This window comes from Bacillus rossius, chromosome 11, assembly GCF_032445375.1.
Source record: "Bacillus rossius redtenbacheri isolate Brsri chromosome 11, Brsri_v3, whole genome shotgun sequence".
NCBI classification, from domain to species: domain Eukaryota; kingdom Metazoa; phylum Arthropoda; class Insecta; order Phasmatodea; family Bacillidae; genus Bacillus; species Bacillus rossius.
In genome coordinates, this window is record NC_086338.1 from 32,258,062 (window position 1) to 32,283,224 (window position 25,163).

At 35.7% G+C, this 25,163-nt stretch overlaps 2 protein-coding genes across 7 annotated transcripts in view; both read right to left on the reverse strand.

The window, feature by feature from the left end:
- The window catches only part of LOC134536770 (Ca(2+)/calmodulin-responsive adenylate cyclase), a 183,069-nt gene that overhangs the window by 98,535 nt on the left and 59,371 nt on the right, over nucleotides 1-25,163 (reverse strand). The window lies entirely within an intron of this gene.
- On the reverse strand, nucleotides 16,908-22,419 carry LOC134536759 (uncharacterized). The gene is made up of 3 exons (XM_063376669.1): nucleotides 22,140-22,419; nucleotides 21,873-22,013; nucleotides 16,908-19,285 (listed from the first exon to the last, which is right to left on the reverse strand). The coding sequence occupies exons 1-3, from the start codon at nucleotides 22,379-22,381 to the stop codon at nucleotides 17,023-17,025; spliced, it is 2,646 nt and encodes an 881-aa protein (XP_063232739.1). The 5' UTR covers nucleotides 22,382-22,419; the 3' UTR covers nucleotides 16,908-17,022.

Consider the following 25,163-nt stretch of genomic DNA (forward strand, 5'->3'; position numbering starts at 1 on the left):
GGGAACACATTTTAATGATCCCAGCTGTTGGTATAGCAGAACAGGGAATGTCCCGAGTGTCTTACTACAAGTGTGTTTACAATACTAGAACACGTGAATCTGCTCGTTACCGAGGTTGGATGTTACAAATCTGTTGTTATCTTTGGTAAAACTATTGTATTTGTTTGTCTTTTCGTTTTGTCGTGTTTTTGTCTCGTTTCAACTGTTGTGCTGAATTATTATTTTGGGTTCAATAATTTTGTGTTGTCATCATTTGTGTTTCTTTTTCTTCTTTTTTTCTTTCCCCGTTCTCTTAGTACATTTTTCTTTGTTTTTCTTTGTTTGTTGATCATATTCCTGTTTCGGAATATTTTGTGGTGTTCATATCCTTGTTGACAACAGCAATTGTTTGCTTAATTTTGTGTGTTTTTTTTTGTCTTTTTTTTGGGTATTTTTGTTTATTTATTTTATTTATTAGTTTTTCTTCAACAGAAAAAGTTCTTAGCAATGGCGTATGTCCAAAAACTCACATCAAGTCTTACAAATCTGTGGCGAGTACTGAAGGTCTCGCTCACAGTTGCACGTTGGGCAGCAGCACGGCCGCAGACAGGTGTGGCCGCGCCCTCTGTCCTCTCTCTTCCCCCCCCCCCCCCCCTGGGCACACGGTGCCGTGTCGGCCAACACTCGGCGGGCCGTGATGTCACCGGCGGGGCGATCCCCCCCCCTCCCCCCCGGCCATGTGATGCAGTCCGCTATTTATACCCGCGCGCGGCCGAGGCGCGGCGCCGCTGCACTCCGCCGCCTCTTCGCGGTCCATGGGGCGCGCGGCTATTCTCGGCGGCCTAACCTCCGTGCACGCCGTCAGTCACACCGCTGTCAGACAGGAGGCTAGGCCTTTGAATATATAAACTGTATAGAAGTCGCGAGTGGATAGGATTTACTCTACGTTTTTCAGAAGCGTATGATGAGCAGCTTGGGAACTTCACCGCTGCAGTGCGCTGCCGTAACGCCCTGTATCGTCTTAGTTGTTATTTACACGTTAGAGCGCAGAACTGTCGCCCGCTGTCATTCCCCGCAACCCCCACCCAACATTCACTGCAGCTCAAGGTTGTTCTACGGGAGGGGGAAAGGGTGTTTGAAGAGTTCGACACTTGTCCGCTAGGGACCACCACAAGTCGATGCCCTAGAGATGGTGGCGATTGCGGCGGTGAATTAACCAACTACCTCAAAACCGTATTAGAAATTTTAACCTGGGCTGGCGACTTCTATACAGTATATATATTCAAAGGCTAGGCTATCGAATTAGGGATGCAACATCGCTCTTAAAAAACATCGACATCGCGAACATCGATGTTCGAACGAAAAAAGCATCGATGTCAAAAAAAAAAAACATCGTTCCGACAACCGATACATCGATGTTTTAACCGATGTTTTTAAATATCAGGAAAAAAAAAACATGCCAAAATGATTTAGATTATAGTATGTAGCCAAAAAAACCATACCTACTACAAGGTTCCTGACCACAATATCCACAACCCATTTACAGTCGTGTCTCATGCAGAACAAAAACATGTAGGTATTTAAAGCAATTGAAAAAAAAAATAGGGAAAAAGCTTGGTGTATGTGCAGGTTTAAAATGTAACATTAATTTTCTCGATAGAGCTAGCGAGATCGTATCGGTACTAATCAATAGCTTGTATGTACAACAAGCTATGAAATTGTCCATAAAGTCGTGCTGCTTTTCCCTTTTTCAAAATTTAAAAGAAAATTCTTATGTAAACAAATTTGTTTAACGGTATTTATTTTTTCCAAATGATTTTTCACATCTTAAAATACTGGAAAAAAAAATTGATACTGAAATCAACCAAATAGTTCAGTATTTACATTTTTGATGCCTACTTAAAAATGTAGGTTTTTATAGTAAGTAGCCTATAGACAGTTAAAAAAATTGTATCTTTAAAACTAAATGTATCGTAATGTTTTTTTATATATTCAATAAATATTCATGAATGATAGCCAAAATATTATAAAAAACTAGGGTAATTTTAATAATGAACGATGTCTATGTTTTTTGGACTTTTTCGTCGATGCATCGGCGATGTATCGCTCTTCAAAATATCGATGCTAACATCGATGTTTCATGAACGATACATCGATGTTTTGAAAACATCGATGTATCGTTTGCATCCCTAACTCGAATAATTCACCGGCTCAATGAACTCCAGGTTAGACTCTTATGATCCTCTGTATACTTGAGCGAACGTGGTCCATTCATTGGCCGCTGGCTTGTGAGGCGTCACCGGTGGTGAATTTGTGATTCGATACTTTTTTTCTTTTTTACTGAGCGTCTATCATTTGCCAAGAGTACTTCAGATTAACAACGAACCAATAGCAGAAGCAGCAAAGAGGTATGATTATTTGAACTTTAGGATATCACGAAATTAATCCGCGAATTTTTCCAGTCTCTATTAATGACCGTAGAACAAGGAGGAATATACCAGGATTGAGACACTTGCATGTGACGCTATCTGTTGCGTGGACCCGTTACTACTAACCAAAAAAAAATGTTGGCCGGGATGTTTGAATACAAAGTATTAGGTTTACAATGTTAATTTAACTACTTGATGGCTAATTACTTAGTAAAGGAGATTTAAACCGTGTGAAAAACACCTTAATGTCGTTTTTTGTAATATAAAATCATGTTCTGTGTAAATTAGTAGGAGATGGAACATTTTTGCTATACCACACCACAAAATATGCTGCTACCAAAATTGAGTGAATAAATTTTTTCTGGTTTGTTTTTGTTTACCTGATATTAACTTTTGCATTACTTCTCACAGTCAATATAGCTATGTTAATCTATTATGGTTAAAGCTTCTTTATAGAGAATGGGCCCAAAATTACTTCAAAAATCTAGGTCTCAGTCTAGGCAAGGTCTGATGGCTGCAGTGTTCTGCGCATACCCTAGTACCTATATAAAATTTGTCAACAAAGTCATATGGTAAAGTAGCTTGACTTCTGTGTTGTAGCCGTATACTTGGCGAATAATTCACAGACCTTTCGGTCGACATTGTAGTCGCCATCATCAAGGTAAACGTCGCGTTGGTGAATTATTCGCCAAGGACACGGCTACAACCCAGAAGCCAAGCTACTTCAGAAGATGGCCGTGAAAGCTTGCGAACATTATTAAAGTAATGTGGTAGTTAGTTTGTTTATAGTTAAATATTGTTTTTTTCTATTGTTTCATATATTTTAGTAAATATTCATTTGTAAAGTATTTCAGTTGAATTTTCCTCAGTACAGAGCTACATGCAAATCGATTTGAATGTTTATTACTAGAAAAACCTGTTTTATATAATCCATCATTGAGGGAGTATCACAACAGTGTTTTTATTTGAAAATGTGGGAAGAAAAAAAGTAACGAAAATATAGTGGTAAAGCTGTTGCGAGTCATCGTGTGATGTCGCGCCGTGTACCTCGTCGCGTCTGATTTCTGTGTACGCCCAGCAATTTACAATTTACAGCGTGTACGATTTCCTTCATTAGAGCTGTCCTTATTTTGGTATGCTCGGTTTCCAGTATACACCTTAGAGCACGAAAGTTTTATATACAACTTTGTGATGTAATGAAATTTTTCATATAATGTATCCGAAACATTGTATTGATAATCCAATAAAAATGATTCCATTTTATTCATTAAAGTATGCAATCATTTCATCAATGTTTTGTTATGAAGTTGCCACGTTAAACTATCTTCCGTAAACCGACTTTACAGACAACCAATTTTTTTTTATTATTTAACTGTTTGGCGGCATGGCAAATTATTATCCTGTTCTGACGTGACTGTGAGAGACAGGTGTTCGATGTTGGACGCACGACTTGGCAACACCGTGGCTCGGGCCGGCTCGGCCCACGCCGGTCAGGCTAGCCTGTCCCGCGGGTGGGCGCCAAGGCTGATGGGTCCGGAACACTTGCCGATGACACAGGCCTGTCGTGCAGGGGCGACTGAATTGTTGCCCCTTGGCCTTGGAAGGGCAGCCCATCAGGATTTTTCTGACAGTGGTGTTTTTTGAAAGCTTGTCTGAATTGTTGCCCCTTGGATGGGCAGCCCTTCCGGATTTTTCTGACAGTGGTTAGTTTGTAAAGTGACCTAACCTAATCTTACCTAATCTTACCTAATCTAACCTAACCTAAACTAACCACTGTCAGAAAAATCCTGAAGGGCTGCCCATCCAAAGGGCAACAATTCAGACAAGCTTTCAAAAACACCACTGTCAGAAAAATCCTGATGGGCTGCCCATCCAAGGGGCTACAATTCAGACAACCTTTCAAAAACACTACTGCAAGAAAATTCCTGATGGGCTGCCCTTCCAAGGGGCAAGTTTTCAGGATTATTTAAACACTTAAAGAAACATGTTTTCAGAAATCGGACGGGCTGCCTTTCCAGTCGCTGTGCAAACAAACCATTGCCAGAAAAATCCTGAAGGGCTGCCCATCCAAGGGGCAACAATTCAGCTCCCCCGTCGTGCACACTAGTAACATTGTGTCGTGCAGGCCGCGCTGTCTAGCACAGCGTGTTCCGGAACATTCGTTCGCATGCACAAGCCTCAACTGACATGAATACGGATACAAGTTTCGAGTAGATTTTTTTATTTTAATTTTTTATTTTCGGCACGTGTAAATTCGTAATAAAACAAAAGCATACGTAACTATAATAACCTCAACAAAAACCATTGCCTAGAAAATGAAAAAAAAAAAAAAAAAAAACATTAAAAATAAATTAACAAATTGCTAGAAAGTATAAAAAAATAATCAAATTAAAACAATCATACAATATACTAAACATGATTTTACATAATATACAATATTCATTTGAATTTATTTTTTAAATTGACGTTATTTCAAACGAATGGGAGTGTTTCAAGTTAAAAGTGCCTCGAAAAAGTCAAATCGATGGTTGTTCCAATCGAATGGAAGAGAGATAGATGCGGCGCAAGCGTACAATGAGCGTAACGGGACAATGTGCGTAACGGGACAATGTGCGTAACGGGACACTTTTTCGTGCGTGCAGCCGGCGTTCATCGATTTATTAGACGTTGTCACGTCAAAAAAAAGTGAACAATCACGCGGAAGAAGGAAGAGTGTTCTCACATAGTCATAGGGTGACGGCCTTACATCCCATGAGCGCGACGGGGCACTCGACACACGTGGAGTCGAGGAGAGGCGAGGCAGTAAGTTACCACGAACACCATCCTTTCGCGCTTAAAAAGGACCGGAACGAACCGTCGCAGTTCACCTTGGAACCCACAACAAGAAAAAAGAACCCTCCTTGAATAATTTACTCTTCAACGCCTGACTGGAATCCAAATATTAAAAGGACAAGCTTGTAACGCAAATAATATACTGTAGTAAACCCAAAATGTACCTTATCAGTTCAGGTATGGTAACCATCATTACCCTAATACATTTAATATAGGACTAGCTTTTACCCGCGGCTTCGCTCGCATTGAAGCCATTAAATAAGTATTAGAGATCATTACAATATAAATTAATCAATAAAATTTATTTCTCTGAAACAAAAATAAATAATTTTGAATTTTGAATTTTGACCTTCGGTAATACAGCGCAACGGTATTACAGTACTCAGGGTTGAACTTCATAACTGGAATGCTAGATGCTAGCTAGATTTTGAGATTTGTTGACAAACATTTTTTTTTCTTTCGTAAAAAAAATTTTTTTTTCCAATAAAACGTATCCTATGTTACTTCTAATACCTCCAAGAAAAAGTGTACAAAGTTTTATGATGATTGGTTAAGTAGTTTTCGCGTGAAAGCGTAAATAACAAACTTACATTCACATTTATAATATTAGTAGGGATGTAGCTTGAGCTATACGACTGAACTTTCCTATATTCATTGCAGGTTCTCTTCGGAGAAAACGTATTTGGTTTTAAAAGCTATTTATTCATCATGTGAACTGTTATCTTAATTCACGGAGCGGGCAAAAGATAGTTCTGCGAGGAATAAATAATAGAGATATGGTGATTATTAATAGTGGCTACTGAGTACATTACAGCGCTTGGTTGATAAAAAACAATGCAAAGTCACGAAGCAGCTTTATTCCACGCTTAACATTTTAACGAGAGAGAGTATATTTGTAAGAATTAAATTTCGACAACTACGGGACCGATTTCAAAAATTATTTTACTATTATTCCAGATGAACCTGGTCGTATTTTTTTTTAAATATTTTTTTTTCATAACTAAAATCTGAGGAAACGACCAACGACATAACGAAATAACCATGTCGTGCAGACACTACTGCACTAGCCGGCAAGTGGCGCACACGTACGATACAAATATGTTATACATCTCATGTATATTTATACAATCCATATGTACTAATTAGCATTTCCGAGTGGTTTTAGTTTTATGATTGACATTACTATGCATTATGAACCCCGTATAAAATTTAAACTTGTGTGTGACGTGAAATTATTTATGATTTAAAGGAACTACATAAAATTTTTAAAAGTTGGTGGCATAAATATTATTTTGTTTATCTCAGTTTCTTAATATCTCACTTCAAATCTCTGTATTTTTTTTTTTGCTATGTAATTTGTTATTGATTCCATGTAAAACTTAAAACTGACTTGTTTCGTAGCCTTATGGTTTCTACCACATAAAGGTTCTAAGAAATAAAGTAAATAAAATACATATTATACATATCTCTCAAGTGAACATAATCTTCGGAACTTAATCCAGTTTTTCGGTAGTTTAACTTTGCAGTAATTTCGAAATATTATTGATTAAATAAATTTGCATACGAATATAAAAATAGTGATTATTAAGAGAAAACTGGCTCTGATAAAAGCTCCGAAGGAGGGGGGGGGGGGGGGGGGGATAGTCCATTGCTGTCACATCAAATGTTCTTACACTATTATAGATTAATTTGATCAATGTTTATGTGGTTTAAAAAAAAGTTCCTTTTTGGAGGACCTGTCAAATGTCATTTTCTGCATATCTGAACCGCCAGCAAGCGAGAGGTCCACGCACCAATTATTTTCCTGGCGGTGGTACGACTGCTTGTGTCACCGCCAACCCACGCTTCTCGACGCAGACACACGCGAGCCAAACAACGGACTGCATTCCGACGACGGAACTGTTCCTGCCTGCACCTGTGCAACTCTAATGTTCAGCCATTGAAACGCTTCAAAAGATATTTCAGCCATGCGGCATTTACTATTAGGATGGGAATTGATACATATTTTATGGGCTGAACTGGCACCATTTCAAAACCCACGAAAAACATTTTTTTGCTGAATACCTAACTCAGTCTGGAGCATTACAGTATCAGTTTCTCACCAACAGGTTACCATAGAAGTAAATTGGAACGAAATATGATCATTCATTATGTACGGATCCAAACAAAAAATAAATTAATACAGAGTTGTTAAGAAATTATGGGCAATTAAACGACTGCAAGGAAAGCCCAAGATGACAAAAGACAATACAATGTTACTCATTCTCAATCACCATCGTATCTTAAAGATTTCACTTCCTAATCAAAAGGCAAGTAAAAACTCGAGTAGTTACTCGCCGCTGATGATGGCTGCAACAAGAGTATTAATAATGCAGTGACTTAAACCGGACACGTGGAGGTCGATCGCAGCCCAGAAGGCAACAAGTAGCTGGCGACCCTCACCACTCAGTCCTGCGCTCTTGCGTTCTGCATGTGACAGCGCGCGGTACCAGGCTGTCGGCGACGAGGCACGAACCAGGTACGCGACTATCGATCAAACAACAAGTCGACTCGACGGGGCGACACCGCGTCGCCAGAGAGCAACGAGACGACCTCTGATCCAGGAGCGGGCGGGAGGGTGGGGGTTGGAGGCTGAGCGTTTTCTGCAGGGTCGTTACCACAACGCCGACAGCTAGAAAACTGCTGTGCACCACAACGCCGAAATAACAACTGAATGAATTTGTGTGTGTTTCTTAAATGTACCTTAACGCCGAAATACCACAATCAAACCTAACCTAGCGTAATATAACCTAGTCTAACCTAACCTAGTCTAACCTAACCTAGTCTAACCTAACCTAGTCTAACCTAACCTAACCTTTGTGACAGTCCTGCAATTACATTTTTCGGCGTTAGTGTATTTCGGCGTTGTGGTAATTCGGCGTTGTGGTACACAGCAGTTTTCTAGATGTCGGCGTTGTGGTCAATTTGGCATTTCGGCGTTGTGGTATTTCGGCGTTGTGGTGCGTCCCCTTTTATGCACGGCCGCCCTAGCTGGCATCCTTAAAGAGGCAGTGCCCCAAATTACTTTGCTCCTGATTTTTGGTGTCATTGCCCATGTTTTTAAATATTCATAATACGACCATATATAATTGTCTATAAAAGCATTTCTAATAAACAAAACACAGGCTAATAATTACGTTTCAGTCTTAGCATGTATTGAAAGCACGAAATCATTTGGTATACAGTTTTTAGGGTTATCGTTCATATGAAGCCTTCGTCTCCAAACATTTTTTATTATATTCCATTCATAAATAGGTAAAAAAAAAATGGTTTCCCCAAAACCATAAAAAACTGAGCTATTCAAAGTTTTGGGAAACCCTAATTTAATGATAAAAATATGTTTTTAGACGAATGTTGCATACGAACGGTTATTAAAAAAAACTGTATTTCATGCTTTCAGTATATGCTAGGACTGAAACAATAATTGGTATAAAGTTCACAAAAAATATTAAATAAGGACTTTTTTTTAATATCAAAAGCTTTTTGTAAACAATTAAACACAGTATATTATGAATTTAGTCATAATTATGTGCAATAATACGAATTGTTAGAAGCAAATTAATTTTGGATATTGCTTCCTTAACCGCTGCGGGATCAGAGGCGAAGACGTGCTTCGTCGAACGGGAAGCCTAAGATGCACTTAAAGTTCTGCCATTCCCGATTACACCCGAACAATACACCCTCGGCCAACCTCGGGTTTATTTATATATATTTATATTTCTCTGTTTATTTTAATGTAGCTATACTAACCCAACTAACCGTCCATAGTGTTTTAAAGTGTTTTAATGTAGCTAACCTAACCGACCACTTTTAATATTTGAATTCATTTTTCCTGCGCAAAAAATAAAACAAAAACCGAAGTTGGCCGAAGGTGAATTGTTCGGGAGTAATCGGGAATGGCAGAAGTGTATGTGCATCTTAGGCTTCCCTTCGTTCGAAGAGCGCAGGTCGGTCGACCTGGCGGCAAGTCCTCGCTCAAGCAGGGGGCAGCGGGACTACGACCCGATTGTGGACACGATCAACTACTTTCCACGCCACACGCTTGGTTGGTTGTAGACCAGGAAGCGTTTAGTTTCGTTTATCGGATTCTGGGTTGAGGCCGAATCCGTATTTTCAAGTGTGGTTGTTCCTTTTTTTTTTTTTTTTTTTCACGCCCGACTCGTCAACCCGTCCCGCCGCAGCAATCCTCGAGGGCTGTGTCGTTCACTATGCACACGCGAGAAGCCTAAGATGTACATCAAGCTCTGTCCCCGCCCGAACACGCCCGAATATTCACCTTCGGCCAACCTCGGCATTTGTTTTATTTTTGCGCAGGAAAAATGAATTCAAATATTAAAAGTGGTCGGTTAGGTTAGCTACATTAAAACACTTTAAAACACTATGGACGGTTAGTTAGGTTAGTATAGCTATATTAAAATAAACAGAGAAATATAAATATATGTATATATATAAATAAATAAACCCGAGGTTGGCCGAAGGTGAATATTCGGGCGTGTTCGGGCAGGGACAGAGCCCGATGTACATCTTATAGGCTTCCCATGCACACGCCAAAACGTCGGGACATTTCCACAGCAGTGGGGCCTCACAATCGTCATCTTTCACACGTCAACATGTCGATCTCGAATACACCAGTGCTGGTTTCAAAAATGTCGACCTCGACATAATGGTGTCGACGTGTCCGGTTAAATCACTGCATTATTAATATTCTTCTACAGAAAATAAATACAATTTTTCAAAACATCAGCATTTAATTTTTTTTTCGTGTTTTAGTGTAGTACTTATAAACAATAAACACACATATATATATACATATTGTGTTTTTTCATGTGGTTTATTATTACTACTACAGGTATAACGGTCTATATTGTGTAAGTGTACCAAATTTGAGGAATACGATATGAACACACTGAAAAATTCCACTGTTGTTGTGTCAAAACCATTATTAATCAAATTTCGAATTTAATCACAGATAATATCAAATAAATCTGAACGAATTGTTACGCAAGTGATGACTAGCAAAAAAATTTTTAAGCAAAACTCTACCCTCACGACATTGGTATGCCTTAATCACCAATGCATACAGTCATGAAAATAAAAAAATAACTTATAACACTATTTTCCCTTCAGATTAACAAGGTTCTAAACTGAGTACCAGTAAGTCATTGTGATGAAAACTCAAGATAAATCTGTATTGGTGAAACAAAATATCTTTTTATAAACACGTGCTAGCTCTATTGCACTCACATGCTTATAGCAATTGTAAAATCTAATTGTCTCGGACTTCTAATTGCTATGGTATAAAAACAACAATTTAAACATTCAAGAAATACACTCTTTATAGAGATGTAACAGTTTACGTTAATTATTCGGATAACAAATAATCCAATACTCACATGCAAAATATATCTGCACTACAACTACTTAGTCTAAGACTTTCTTTTACGATGAGTATACCTCTGAAGAAGTCCTCACAATTAGGCAGTAACATGAACTCCTAGCGACACAGAACACGGGAAACTATCTTCTTGTAGGAAATCGTCAGACAATGGCGTCAGTCAGTACGTTCGTATATTTGTACGATCATCAATTATATCTCACAATATTCTTGAATTTTTTGACGTGACAACGTCTAATAAATCGATGAACGCCGGCTGCACGCACGAAAAAGTGTCCAGGTAACGCACATTGTCCCGTTACGCTCATTGTACGCTTGCGCTGCATCTATCTTTCTTCCACTCGATTGGAAGAACCATCGATTTGACTTTTTCGAGGCACATCAAACTTGAAACACTCCCATTCGTTTCCTACTTTTCCTATCATCGCCCTATCCTTAACAGAATAACACAGATTGGAAGAAGTTAAATAGCAAACATGTATAAAAGTTATAGTTAAAATAATCTGTTCGTTAAAGTAATAAACATATATGAATTAATGAGAGCAAATAAAAGTAAATGTATCAATTAAATTGTAGATTTCATTTCACTCCTTCTTTGTATCCATACAAAAGTGATAATTCAATAAAAATTATTATTTTATTCATAAAAGTATGAAATCATTTCATCAATGTTTTGTTATGACGTTGTCACGTTAAACTATCGTCCGTAAACCGACTTTACAGACGACCAGTTTTTTTTTTAAATAATAGTTTATGGATGACTACCACCAAAAATTATGAGGCAATAGCCAACCATGAACGATCAAAATTATAGTCCAGCTCTTATTTAGAGCTTAATTATTAATCACCAAAATGTATATTCTAATAATCTACTCAGTAGTATATGTGGTATTAAGGCTAAGATCCTGAGTTTCTCGCGAGCTGGCAAAGACACGCGTAGTTATCTTTGTCCTCAACAGAGCGCACTAGTAGTACGGCTGAACGATGTAGCGACGCGCTGAAAAAGGATTGGGAGGGGGGGGGGAGGGGGGGGGGAAAGAGGACGCTGTTCTCAGAATTCTTATCTCCCAGCGGGGTGTCATGTTTACGACAGGTCTGGAAGAGGGGGGTGGGGGAAGAGTGTACTCTGCCTCGGCGAGCATTTAGATTTCCAATCCCTTTGCCATTCTGTCCCTTTCCACCACACCCACTCAAGACTACTCGATCCTCAACAAAGCGCAAGGGAATAAATATTACTATTTTTGGTACATTTCAGTTAGAAACCTGTACGTAACCGAGTGCAACCCAAGGTAATTATAATAAATATTAATTTGGTGCACTACACATATACGATATACAAATTGTATGTTTTACTGCGGTGATTATGTGGCCAAAACTGTCAGATTTGGTCTCTTTTGCAAGAACGCTCGTTCACAGCTAACCACTACATTCAAATAAACTGGCCAGTAATGTAGTTTTCCTGCCCCTGTAAAAAAAAAAAATAATTTTTAACTGAGTACTACAAAGGTTTTGCGCTTCTACAAAATTATTTTTTTTTTCCACATTTTGTCACAGGTGTGTGCGTATGTGTATTATACAAACAGTTGAACGTTGACCATCTAATAGCATGACTTTATGTTGCAAAACGGTATTATTTGCTATATTGATATCTGATTAGAACTGTATTTTTCTGTGCAACTATATATATATATATATATATATATATATATATATATATATATATATATATATATATATATACAGGCGAACTTTTTATACTATCGGATAATTTTTTGTAGCTGAATATCTGTCTTCAAAATATTGCAGGTTATTGCATTAATTTTAGTGTTTTAAATGTATTATGTTTTTATGTATGTATACATGAGGCTAGAGCTAGAAAAAAGTTTTTGTTTGCTTTTTTAGCTGACCTGTGGCTTTTGATTACACTTTTTTTTTATATGTGATGTTTAAAAACGTTATTAGTTAATGTCCTGGCATTCGTACTTCTTGTAAAAAATATAATCATATTTTCGAAAATTAAACTATCATTTAGTAATTTATTATTGCAATATAAATACTTGTGTATGCCAGTCGCGTCTGGCGAAATGAGGAGCTCCTTCACGCTATCCCTACTGGTGACGTCAAGCATCACTGGTAGTTCGTTTTTTATGTATGAACTGGATGTCAAAGAGGCTCGAAATAAACATCAGTTGTAACTAATAATAATAATAATAATTTAATTATGAAAGGGCCACATACTCGAAGAATCGCCTTCTCTACGCAATCAAACGTGTTTTAAAATATCTAAGGAGTAGGCTACACGTCATAGGTTGTATAAGAATATTTCGGAGGGAGCTAACCAAGGATATTTTATCGTGCATACAGATAAAGTGATATTTTAAGAGTAGTATTATCCCCCCCCCCCCCAACACCACCACCAAACTGATGGATTTATTGGCACATCCGTACATAAAAAAAAACACTGCTCCAGAATCTGCACCTGAATCGTCTTAGTGGGAAAAAGGTGTACATAAATTACGAGATCACTGAGGTTATAAGGAAGGTAATCAACCAGAGTAAGTGATTAGGAGCAAGGAATACTAATGCAATAAATATTCCATTGATATAATTTAATGATAATTTTTACTCACGTTTTAGAAGTTGATATTGCTGAATAGCAAATTTTTCATTTTAAAATATTGTAACAATGAAAAATTGCGAACCAATAAACATTTTTTGCTTAGTATATCATTTTATTATGTCTTAAGACAAATGGAAACTAGATATTATGAGTACGAAATATTTGTAAGTAATAAAAATTTACATAATAAAATACTTACATTCATACAAAATACAAATATTTTTCTTAGATATACAAGTATAACTACATTTCATTTTCGGCCAACGAACAAATAGTTTTGCTTTGGGCCCTGATAATAATACATAATTACATTTTCATTTTTCACCAAAAGTACATGAGGCACAAAAGTCAATAAATCTTAAACACACAATAAAAATATACCCAGATACAAACACCAATACAATAAAATAAAATACAATACAATACTAATTTTAACTGAACATTTTTTGGATATATGCACAATTTTATTAAAATTAATCAGAAAGTAATGCAGTTACATGTTTGCAACCTTACGTACTTCACTTGCCTTTAACGAATCCGGATAAGTTCAATGTTTAGCCAGCCGAAAAGGATGTTTAGATTTTATTTTTAAACGCATGTGAAATTAGTCCTTTTTTTTTTTAACACTTCATCGCTGTCACGTGAATTTACGGCAACATACATTATTATTGTACTTTTGTTTTGTAGTAACGATCTGTAGGCTAAATATGTACATGTGTTTGTTGAAACTTCGTTTTAAACATCCATATACATAAATTAATTTTGTCAATTTATTTATAGATACCAGTAAAATACAAAATAAATTATATTTATTTTACGTCCTCTTAAATTATTTAAATGATATATAAAATATGACCAAAAATATTTCAAATGAAGAAGTATTTTCAACTTCAAGTACGCGAGAATTACACAGACTCATTTACTTGCGTATTGCATAGCATACATACTTCACGTCCATTTCTGACAGTCTTGCAAAGTCACTTCCAAAGTATCTACAAGTATATTCTTCAGGCGAATTCGGACACGGCATTATAATCTTACATTATATCTAGAAGACGTGTTCTTACATTTGCTTGGAGTTTTAAATTATTTTTTTGAAATAATAAAGTCAATTTTAAAGTTTAACTCATTGCAGAAACACGCAATATATTTGGTGGTTCTCTGCAAGTGTATTTTGTGTTTTATTATAGTTTGATAATGAAGTTAATATGAATTTATTGCCTTTTTTCTGATATGTGTATACATTAGATGTATATGAATATAAAAATTTATGTAACAGGATGAATCTTAAATGGTTTGAACAGTTATCTATAATGACTGAGTAGGTTTTTTCATTAAAAGCCTTTCTTTTTTACTGTTTAAGTTGGATTTCTTTATAACTCAAAAAAATTATCACGTAACTAAAAAAATGAATAAAAGAGCAAACTTCTGTTCGTATGTAGGTGTTAATTTTGCTACCGTTTAAATCATGAAAATAATGTAATACAATTTGTTCTCTAGATAATTAGATTTAGAAGTAAGGCTACATATTTTAGTCATTACCATGGTACGACTTCCGGAAAAGTTTTACATTTATATATTTTTTTTACAGAAGGTACCGGAGCTTGTAGGTTGCGCAGAAAGGAATTGTATTGTTTGTGAGAGTTCTCTGTTCGCAGTAACACCTATGATATATGTTTGATGTTCTGTTTACAACTCATCGTTAAAACTAAATTTTACAGACTGATTATTATCCTTTTATTTAAAATCTAAGTTATTTACAGTGTTTAAAATATGCTTTCTTGCGTTTCGTTTTGTTTGTATGATATTTGAGTCACCCGCAAAGATAATGAGATAGATATTTTATACTGCTTCTTTCGCAGTTTTTTAAATTTTAGTCTTGACAATGGGGAAGCAATTATACAGGCTGTGCTAAATAGATAAATTATGCTTTATGTCATTGAGATCAAACTCTTCTATTTTTGTGCATTTTATAGTATTCCTAGTTTAGTTAATTTATCCAACAATATATTTATACAATCAAGGCCTTAGATGCTTTATAAAAAAAACTCAACTGATTCATAATCAGTTGCCGTGTATAGATTTATTTTGTAGATAATAAGCAGTATGGGTTTTAGTGCTTAGAGTTGATGTAAAACCATGTATTAAATTTGAAAGTATTTTGTACTTTTCATACTTAAAATTATCATACAATGTTCAAATATTTTTCGATATAATTAAGGACACCTGTATTTCGTGAATACATCTCGTGTCAGGCTATTTCACACATTACTGTAGCTTTTTTTTCTTAGAGGTTTGGCGAATTGCGGGCGTGCAGCAGTACGGTAACTACGTCCTCATTGGCCCCGTCAAGTGCGGGAAAACAGCCTTCACCGACCACAGCCAATAATTACAAGAAAAATCTACAGTGTTTTGTTAAATACCTTGACACGAAATGTATTAGCGAAATACAGGTGTCCCTAAATATAAGACGTAATTGCTCTCGGACGATAATTTTCTTTACTGGTATTATCACCTTTCTTATGCAGGAGAATAGTTTTTGTAGTCTTGTGATTCCCATTCTGAAATAATTCCAATAATGGAATATGTGTTTATTATAATAAATGGAGAAGTGTATATAATATTAGCAAATGGCTCATTAAAAATATGAAAAGAAATAATCATAAATTACAAATCATTCTACTGCACATAAATCACAGATTTTAAAAAGCAAAAATTACTATAACATTCAAAATATTACAGAGCGTGCAATGTAGAAAACACGGACGCATGTTGTTGTCTAAATGCAATAAATAAAATACAAGTCTGCGGCTTTAAAAACAAAAGAAATAAAATGTTTCATAAATATTCAACGCTTGTAAGGGTACAACTATTACACTGATATGACATAGTTTTTCTAGTAAGTACATCATACAAATTCCTAACCAGGCACACACAAATATATAATTTGTGTTACACTTCAATAAATTTGGCCATGATTTAGACCTAATAAATAAAGAATGCAAACAAGCTAAACTCTACAGAGTATCGTCGAATAAAATCTGGGCCAAAAGTAAATCAATATTTTAGTGCTCAATACAATTCGAAGGAAATGGAAGATATTTTGTAGTATTATAAATGATAATACAAGGATTGCTGATTTGGTTTTGTATTAATTTTGAGCGTAAAACCACCCCGAAAATATTGAATAAATTTTTCAGTTAAGCTGCATATAAACTGAACTGGTTTGCTAGCTGTCTTGCTATCGTAAACATGACTGTGAGTCTGATTGGCCATGTTGGTGATATGCACGATTTTCAAGGCTGTCTCCCGATATTATATATGTGTTTTATTTTTATACAAAATGAAGCACGAATATGTTATATATTTCTTGTATGAGATACTAGTTGCAAAGACGTTACAGTTTGATTTTATGGGTAGTGAATCAGTGGTATAAAATAACTTCATTTATTTTTTCCCGATAACATCTTTTTGACATTAGTATAATATAATCACTCGCCAACCAGAGAACCTTATTTTTTGTAGTCATGAAAAAAAAATGTTTGTATTCAATATCAGCTAATAACTTACTATTGCTTATGTCATCAAATACATTTACAGTACTGTTAAATTTGTACAAGCATGAGAAGTAAACAATAATTAGAATTTTTTTATCAGATATAAAGCATCACTGTATCAAATTAAAAAAAAGAGTTCTCGTCAGCCACACAATTTCTGTCTCTCAAAATTCACACATCTGAAATTTTGCGTTTCTTTGAACGACTTTCTTGTGCCTGTATAATATATTCTGGCTCACGAATCGGTTGTCCCCTGGGACGACATGGATCAGCAAGCTCTGGCAACAAGCAGTTGTTAAAAAATCGCAACAATTTTGACTCCATTTTCTCAAGCCAGAAACAATCATCTCTCACAATTCTTTCTATTGAAATGCCTTTCGTTGTCCAAACGACAAAATCACACCACTTTCTTCGTGTGATGTGTAATTGCCCTTGCACTTGATAGTAGTAATTGTGAGAGCGATTCAAGCAAAGCTCGCCGTCGACAACTCTGCAAAAGAACGTTTTCAGCTGCATTGCTGCATCTAAAGGGTTAAGTTCCCTTGCAGAGTATGGACATTTCACCTCCACCAAACCATCTTCATCAACTGAACCATCAGGAGAAGCTGCAAGAAAGCAATGCTGAAGGTCAACGAAGAGACCACATTGTTTAACAGTATGGCCTGTTTGTTCTTCGTATAAAGCGACAGCTATGCGCTCGTTTGCTAGACCATGTATTGTGGCAGCATTCTCCAATACACGACTGTACACAATCGCTTCCACTGTCACTTTACACGAAGTATTTTCCCTCATTTTACAGACACGTCCGAAAAAGGAAGCAGTGACTCGTTTTCTCCGCTCCTTCATCCACAACTGACTGCTTCCTTGATCTCGTGTCTGCACCTCCAGATCATTCCTTTCTTGCACTGTAAGCTCTATGCTTCTCATCACAGACTCAGTCAGAATTTCTAGTTCAAGACCAGAAGCTGGAGGCTGAGTTGCATGAGGACCATAGCTCTTATCACCCTGTGGTTTAAATGATTCCGATTTCCGTGGTACATGCGGATTCATATCCAACCTTCGCCTACAGTTCGCCTGCTGTTTCTGTCTTTTTGCCATTAATCGCTTCACAGTCACTCCAGGGCTGTGACCTGTGATCGCCTTCATAGTTTGTCCATGCCATTTGTAGCGAAGTTGGAAAGACAAACCAGCAGCAGTAGCCCTACGGCTGTAAGACCCCTGCTGTGAACGGTTTATCTGCTTACCGCCAGCCATCCTTGCAACTAATGACATGTACATTTCTGCTTGGTTGGTTGTGAGATCCATTACAAGTGCTTGTGACTTTGCTCTCACTCGGTCAAAAGCTTGTTTGATTCCCACAATCAATTCACGAGGCAATGCGTCATAACTGCAGGGATTTGCTGTTTTACCAGCTCTCTCACACACATCTAAATTGCATAACTTATGGTCTCCAAACACATGGTTGGGCACATTTAGAAGTGTTGATTGAAGTAGCATAGCATCACCCCCACAGTTGCTGATACAACCTCTTGCACAGCGACAGAGGGCTTTGATTTTCGACTGGCTGAGATGCCGCATATGGATGCCCTTGGCTATGGCATAAAGATTCTTTTTGAGATTCTTCACGACATGGTTAGCACATTCAATCTTTTCAACATCTCTTCCGTACGAAACATTTGCAACTATGGCTGCATGCACACTTGAATCCCCATCACCAACAAACTTCTTAAATTGAAGTTTGTACTTGGCTTCACAGAACCGGAAACCTTCCACTATAATGTCTGCCTCCATTGCAGTGGAAGAATCAGTCCAGTTCCGGAAACACAGGTGAGGCGTGGGTTCCTTTTCCATCCGTTCGCTCCGAATGCATGCGGTACAATATTTGTTTCTCACACCAAGGAATAACAATTTCTTAGTGTAGAAGCCAATTATTATAGCACATCCAGACTTAGCAGAATACCTATGACCATAGGATCTTTGGCTCCAACCTCCATCCAAAATTCCTATGGTCCAAGCATATTCCTCATTTCCAACCATACAGATGCGTCCATCATCTTTCGCCATAGAGAACTCTTCCAGTGCAGCATCTTCCATTTCCTTCTGCAACATTGCCTTCCAGTGCTCTCCGATTCTGTTCTCGTGATAAGAAAAGCAACCCGGGCTCATAGGATGCATATCAATTAGTGACAATAGTTCATACAATGGTCCGTAGCCTAGACCAACCGAAATTGCGCCCCAAACAATCTTATCGTTGATATCTAAGTTGGTATCGATTTTGCATTTTCTTTTTCTTCCCACTGGAAGGCATTCCACAGGCTCAGATTTGAACTGCTGCTCTTGATTGCAGTGAGTGCACTTAAATTTAAAATTTGTCAGCAGACCGTACCTGTTGACACTTTCCAGAAAATATGTTCCTGAAGATGAAATGGGACACCTGTAAAACCAACATAATAATAATTTCTGGTAACATCTCCCAAAAACATTTGTTACCCGTTTGGCTTTCACACAATAAACAAGACAATTTTTTACTAGCATCGGCAATTTAGCTATAACTATTGCTATACATTGGTACTCAAGCTGTTAGGTTGTGATTTTATTAATTTCATACAACTGCTCTAACAGCATAATATTGCATACATCCAAACTACTGTCGTTAAAATCGAACATAAATAGCTTGCAGTGAATCCTGAAAGATCTGCCCGACTCTTTGTGATAAAAGATTATTCTATATATACGTAAATGTACGTTGAAGTGCACTGAGGTAAGGTGGTCAAGTTATCAGTACGGGTGTTACCTCGTTTCACCATACACAATAATCTTAGCAGCTCCTGAGCTCTGTCGAGTGACATGTGAACAGAATAAAATGAAAGAGATAAACTTACATGCCAGTAGGTTCGCTAATTTTTGAATATGAACAGAAGCTTCTTTATCTTTGTACTTATCAATATAATAACATGCACACCACTACAGTTTTCCCAAACTGTTGATGTGCATGTCACAATTAAATAAAAAAATAATTGTGACATGGCTCGAACAGATATACATTTTACATGCTTAAAAATTATGCTATTTTAATGTAAGTCTGAAATGTTGTTCAAGAAAAGGATACAATTTTCATTTGCATTTCACTGTGCTGCAAGAAGCCATATGGCCATGGCCACATTTATTCGCGCATTTGCCCTCTTACACATCATGGTATAGTAAAACACTATTTCGATCGTCATCGTCTTCACCTCCAAAAAATTAATAATAAAAAATTAATAAAAAATAAATTGGATATTTACGTTGAGGTATTAAAATGTTACTTACTCGTAGAACAGATAGGTACTATCGCCATATCGGCAGACACGTTGGCACGTCCAACTGTCGTAAGCCAAGCGTGCAAATGTTATGATGCTATCTTCTTATAAGTAACAAGAATATGCACAATTAGAATATTACGTTTTTAAATTATTAAAAAATATATTTATCTTGTTCCTTTTACTATGTTTCTTAAAAAATTTCTGCAACAACGTTCTTCCGAAAGAAGGTATACACCGATTTTAAAGGTGCGTGCCTACTTTTTAATTTTATTTTTTTAGTAATTAGAAAATAAAAATTGGTACTTTTCCCACTTTCATCATTGAGGCTGCGACCCAAATTTAAAGTTTCCAGCCCTTTTGACAGTGGGTTGGAATTTGTATAGGCCATTGTGTGAGCGAGTGAATTACTTTTTGCATATTCGAGCAATTCTAAATTTAGGCCCTAAGTTTAATTATAACAATTTCACGTCAGCCAGAAAGCTCAAAAGCTGGTAAAACAATAGAATTTTATTTCATATAATTCTGTATCAATTTCATCTTAGTATTACACACCCATTTAAACACAATTTCTATACATAATAATTTTACTTCAGCAAGGTCTTCGGTTTCTTGTAACAAATAAAATTACCTAAAAAAATAACTGGACATACTTAAACAAAGTTTTTAAATTGTAACATTTGCCAAAGAATTTAAATAAATCTAACTGCAAATGTAAGAACACAGTATAAAGGTCTTTAAAATTGTATTTTGGAAAATTACCTCAATGTTTATTTGCTAAAACTCCTCATTTCACTTGTTGTGTGTGCGCGCACGTGGAACTTATGTTTCTATGATCATTTATAGTTGCAAATAATGTAGCGGAAGTTAAATTGAAAAATATATAATTCTTTCTGGCCAATATTTGTTTACAAACAAAATTTTACAGACCCCAAAAGCAAAAAAAAAAAAAAAAAAGAATCGCCACTGCCTTGTAATTGTGTTTCTAACGAACTTGTATAACTAACGAAAATGTGTAACTGCTAGGGGTTAGTGATACAATAAATGCTTGGGTAGTGAAAAATCCATTGTTGAACGACAGCATCGAGAGATTGGCCCTTATTTTTGTATCGTTATATACATAACTAAATAATTACGGGAGGAAGTGGCCGTAGGCGGCTGGTCCGCTCGGCGCGCAAGGGGGTTCCTTTGCGCGGCTGCCAAAAGTATGAAATTAAAAGAAAAACATAATATTGTTCGTACTGCAATTCAACTTTGCATTGCTTAGTGTAAAACTATACGATAAAAATGGAACCCTGTAATTTTTTAGCATAGTAATTATTTTTTTTGTTTGTTGGGGCAAAAGTCCATCTTTCCCCGATGAAAATTTTATATGGTGTGCAATTTTTTTTCCACTATAGTGTTTAACCTCTTATCGAATAAAGGCTTACTACGTTAGTAAGTAGCTCCACCACAGTTCACTCGATATATGCGTTAGCTGTGATTACATTGGCTATTTATCTCTCCTCGTCAATATGGCTCAAATATATTTTCCTTTTATTTTCAACATTTATTAATTTAAATCGGTATTGTTACATATCTATCCTATTTACTTACTAACTAATGAAGTCAATAAGTTTGTAGAAGAATTTTCAACCTTCCAGCCGGTTAAACGTTCAGAAGGCGGTAAACAGTAGTGGAAAAAAATCTAAATAACTCAATTTTACATAAAACAATTTTTACCTGTGTCTCTCCAGAAGACGGCATTGCACCATGAAGTGACGAACGTCAACCATCATTCGACCCTCTAACATACTGAGTCCCGGATCTGTCTGTGGCAATGGAGGCTCGTAAACCACTATCAGCGGAGGAAGGTCATCATTCCTAGAAGAGTTATTCCCTTTTAAGAAACATAGCCCATACAATAATTTTTATTCATATGAGTATTATCACATGAATTCTAAATTTACCTGTCATATCACAAACAAGATATGTAAGTGTAAAGCTTACCCTTGATAGTCATCGGACAGAGTATGTGTACTGTCATCAGTGTTGCGTGATGTACACGCCGCCACTGAAGACGCCATGGTGGTTACATCTGGCACTGTGGGGACCGAACTTTCACCGCCTGGGCTCTCTGGCAAGGTTGGTGTTGCAGGACCATCACCAGCAGGCAGAGGGTTCTGTGTCAACCCCAGCTTCTTCTTTTTTCTCGCTAATGTTGCAAGCCTAAGTGAAATAATATAATTCATTAGAGTAGTTAAAGAATTTTAATTTGCCTTTGCTTTAATATTCTTTAAGTTTGCTAGTTTAAGATTTATTAAAAATTTATTTAAAGGAAACTATTTAATTAAAAATAGCCTGTCCCCCCCCCCCCCTTCTTTTTTTTGTGATTCATCTGCTGTTTGCCTAGATTTAGTCCATTAATCATTAATCTCTCTGTTGTCTATTTTCATCTGTAATATTTTTTAAAATATTTCTGAGTTAAGTGGTTTTTGTTTGTTGATTTTACTCTCGAATTGTTTAAGGTTTTTTCTGGGTGCACTTATAGCAATTTTTGCGGAAATTTTGATTTATTTACTACACATTATAGCATAAGTTTCGACCAATAGGTGGCACGGTAAAATGTCTAACATGTTTTTTATGTGATTAATTACGCATTTGTATTTAAAAATGCTTAAACTGTCTTTGGAATTTTGAATTCTATTCTGAACCACCTTTAGCATGTTACTGAATTTTACGTAACTATAAAAGATGTTGTCAATAACTTAATATGTTGCTCAGAATTCATATAGTATTACATTTGGCAAATTTTAAACCTGTAGATGCTCTTTAATAGTACTTAATTTTTTTTCATTATTTTTGCAAACAGTAGTTGTACCTTCGGAAATAAAAAGTAAATATTACAAAACTAAACTTGAAAAATATTTATCTACTGTATTAATCTTTATGCTACAAAACGAAATTTCGTTTGTGTGTGGGTACATTTTCACATTTGTAGTGTTACGTAACTGTTTACATACACGGATATCATCGTGATTATGGTTAAATATTTTTTTTATAAAATTAGTCAAGATTTAATTTAATAATGGGCCATTTCAGCGAAAAACTTGTAATGAAATGTTGGTATTCTGTAAGACAATGAGTTGAAGGATTGCTGGAATCAGAAGAAAAAAACAGTATGTGACGAAATTGTTTGTTTGTTTTTTTCGAAAGAGGAAGTATCTAAAATAAACTTAATCTCATAACGTGCCAGAGACGATTAAATGTTATGTTTTTGTGCACGTAAACTGTCAACAGAAAATAAAATTTTTCTAAATGGCCTGCTTGTTTTTAGTGCATTATATACTGTATTTTATATACGCATTTGTTATAGGAATATACTATAAACTTTGACTTAATGGAACGATGTACGACATGTAATATGATTTGTCTTGTCATTTAGGTTGTATTTCCCAGGTTAGAACGAACAGTTACAACTCAAATGGAATTTTTAAGTAAGTACTTAAGTTTAAAAATTCATAATATGTTTGTGCCGCGTAGAATGCATGAAAACCATCGATAACTATATAATAATTGCCGCGGACTAATACGTATGCACTCATTTATACAAATTTGATTTCCTAGTCTAAACTCCCCCGTATCAAATACAGTCCTGCTACGATATTTGTTTTGTTTGCATTCATTTTGTTTTAGCACACCAATGTTTTTTTATGGCATATAAAACGTGCATTTTGTATCTAATTCTTATTCCTTACATTACTTTCTTTAGAAAATTTCAAATACGTAAGGAAAAATCATTAAAAAAAATATAGAATTTTCAACGTACCAGCGCAGCGGTGCGACTTCTGAAAGATTTTATGTAGTTTTACGTTTCATAGTCCAAGAAACCCATAACCATCATCAGTTCTAAAGTTATATGTATATGTATGTATGTATATATATATATATATATATATATATATATATATCACAATTTTATGAACACGATAACTGCCGTAATTTTTCGCACATCAATTCCAAACTGATACATAAAATCAAGTAATGGAAAATCTCGATCGAGTTCGTCAATGGACAAAATCAGTCCATAGGGGTAGAAATGGGGAAGGTTTTTTTTAACAGAAAAATCGCAACAACTTCCATAATATGATGCATATCGCATCCGTGTGAACATAAAGCTTAAAGGAAAAAATAGGAAGAACTTTTGTCTGAATAAGTTTTTGATACGACCAACCATAACTGCAAGGGGTGTAAAAATTAAAGTGTTTCGGACCAAAAAAATCGTAACTCTCTTATTATGCATACTATCGAATCCGTTATAATTCTTCAAAAACCTTGTAATTTTTTAACTAAATCTTTTGTCGGAAACAATTTTTGATTAGACGAACCATTTTTGCAGGGGTTAAACAGGAATTGACAAAAAAAAAAATCATTGCTCCCTTAGTAGGCACACCATCGAATATGTTCTAACTGTTTGTAAATCTTATAAACGTTATCAAAAAATTTTGTCTGAAACAATTTTAGATACACCCAATCATTGCAGAGTTATCCTTAATTTTCGCTATAGCAAAAAACTATGGGGAAATATTGAATAAACACAATCTCTTTCATTGCTATATCAATTTGTTATTTAATTTGAGGTGTTGCAGTTACTAGGAAACATGTATCACATTAAAAGAATATTCATATTTTTAAATTTTTATATAACCAAGCATCACTGCAATGGGTGAAATAACAAAAAAAAATCATTGTTTGAGTAACTACGCTATATAATATATACGTCTTAATTTTTTATAAAAATTCGAAATACTATCTCAAACCTTTATCAAATAAATAAATACTACAAAATATACGGGCGAAAGGGATTTTTAATATAATGCCATTGATTTTAACACCAACACAGTATGTACAAGAAAAGGGTAATGTAATTATTTAAAAAAAAAATTACCGCTAGTTATAAATTAATAAATTCTTTAAACTCTAAACCAATAAAACGGCTAATAATATAAATATATATAACATAAATATATACAT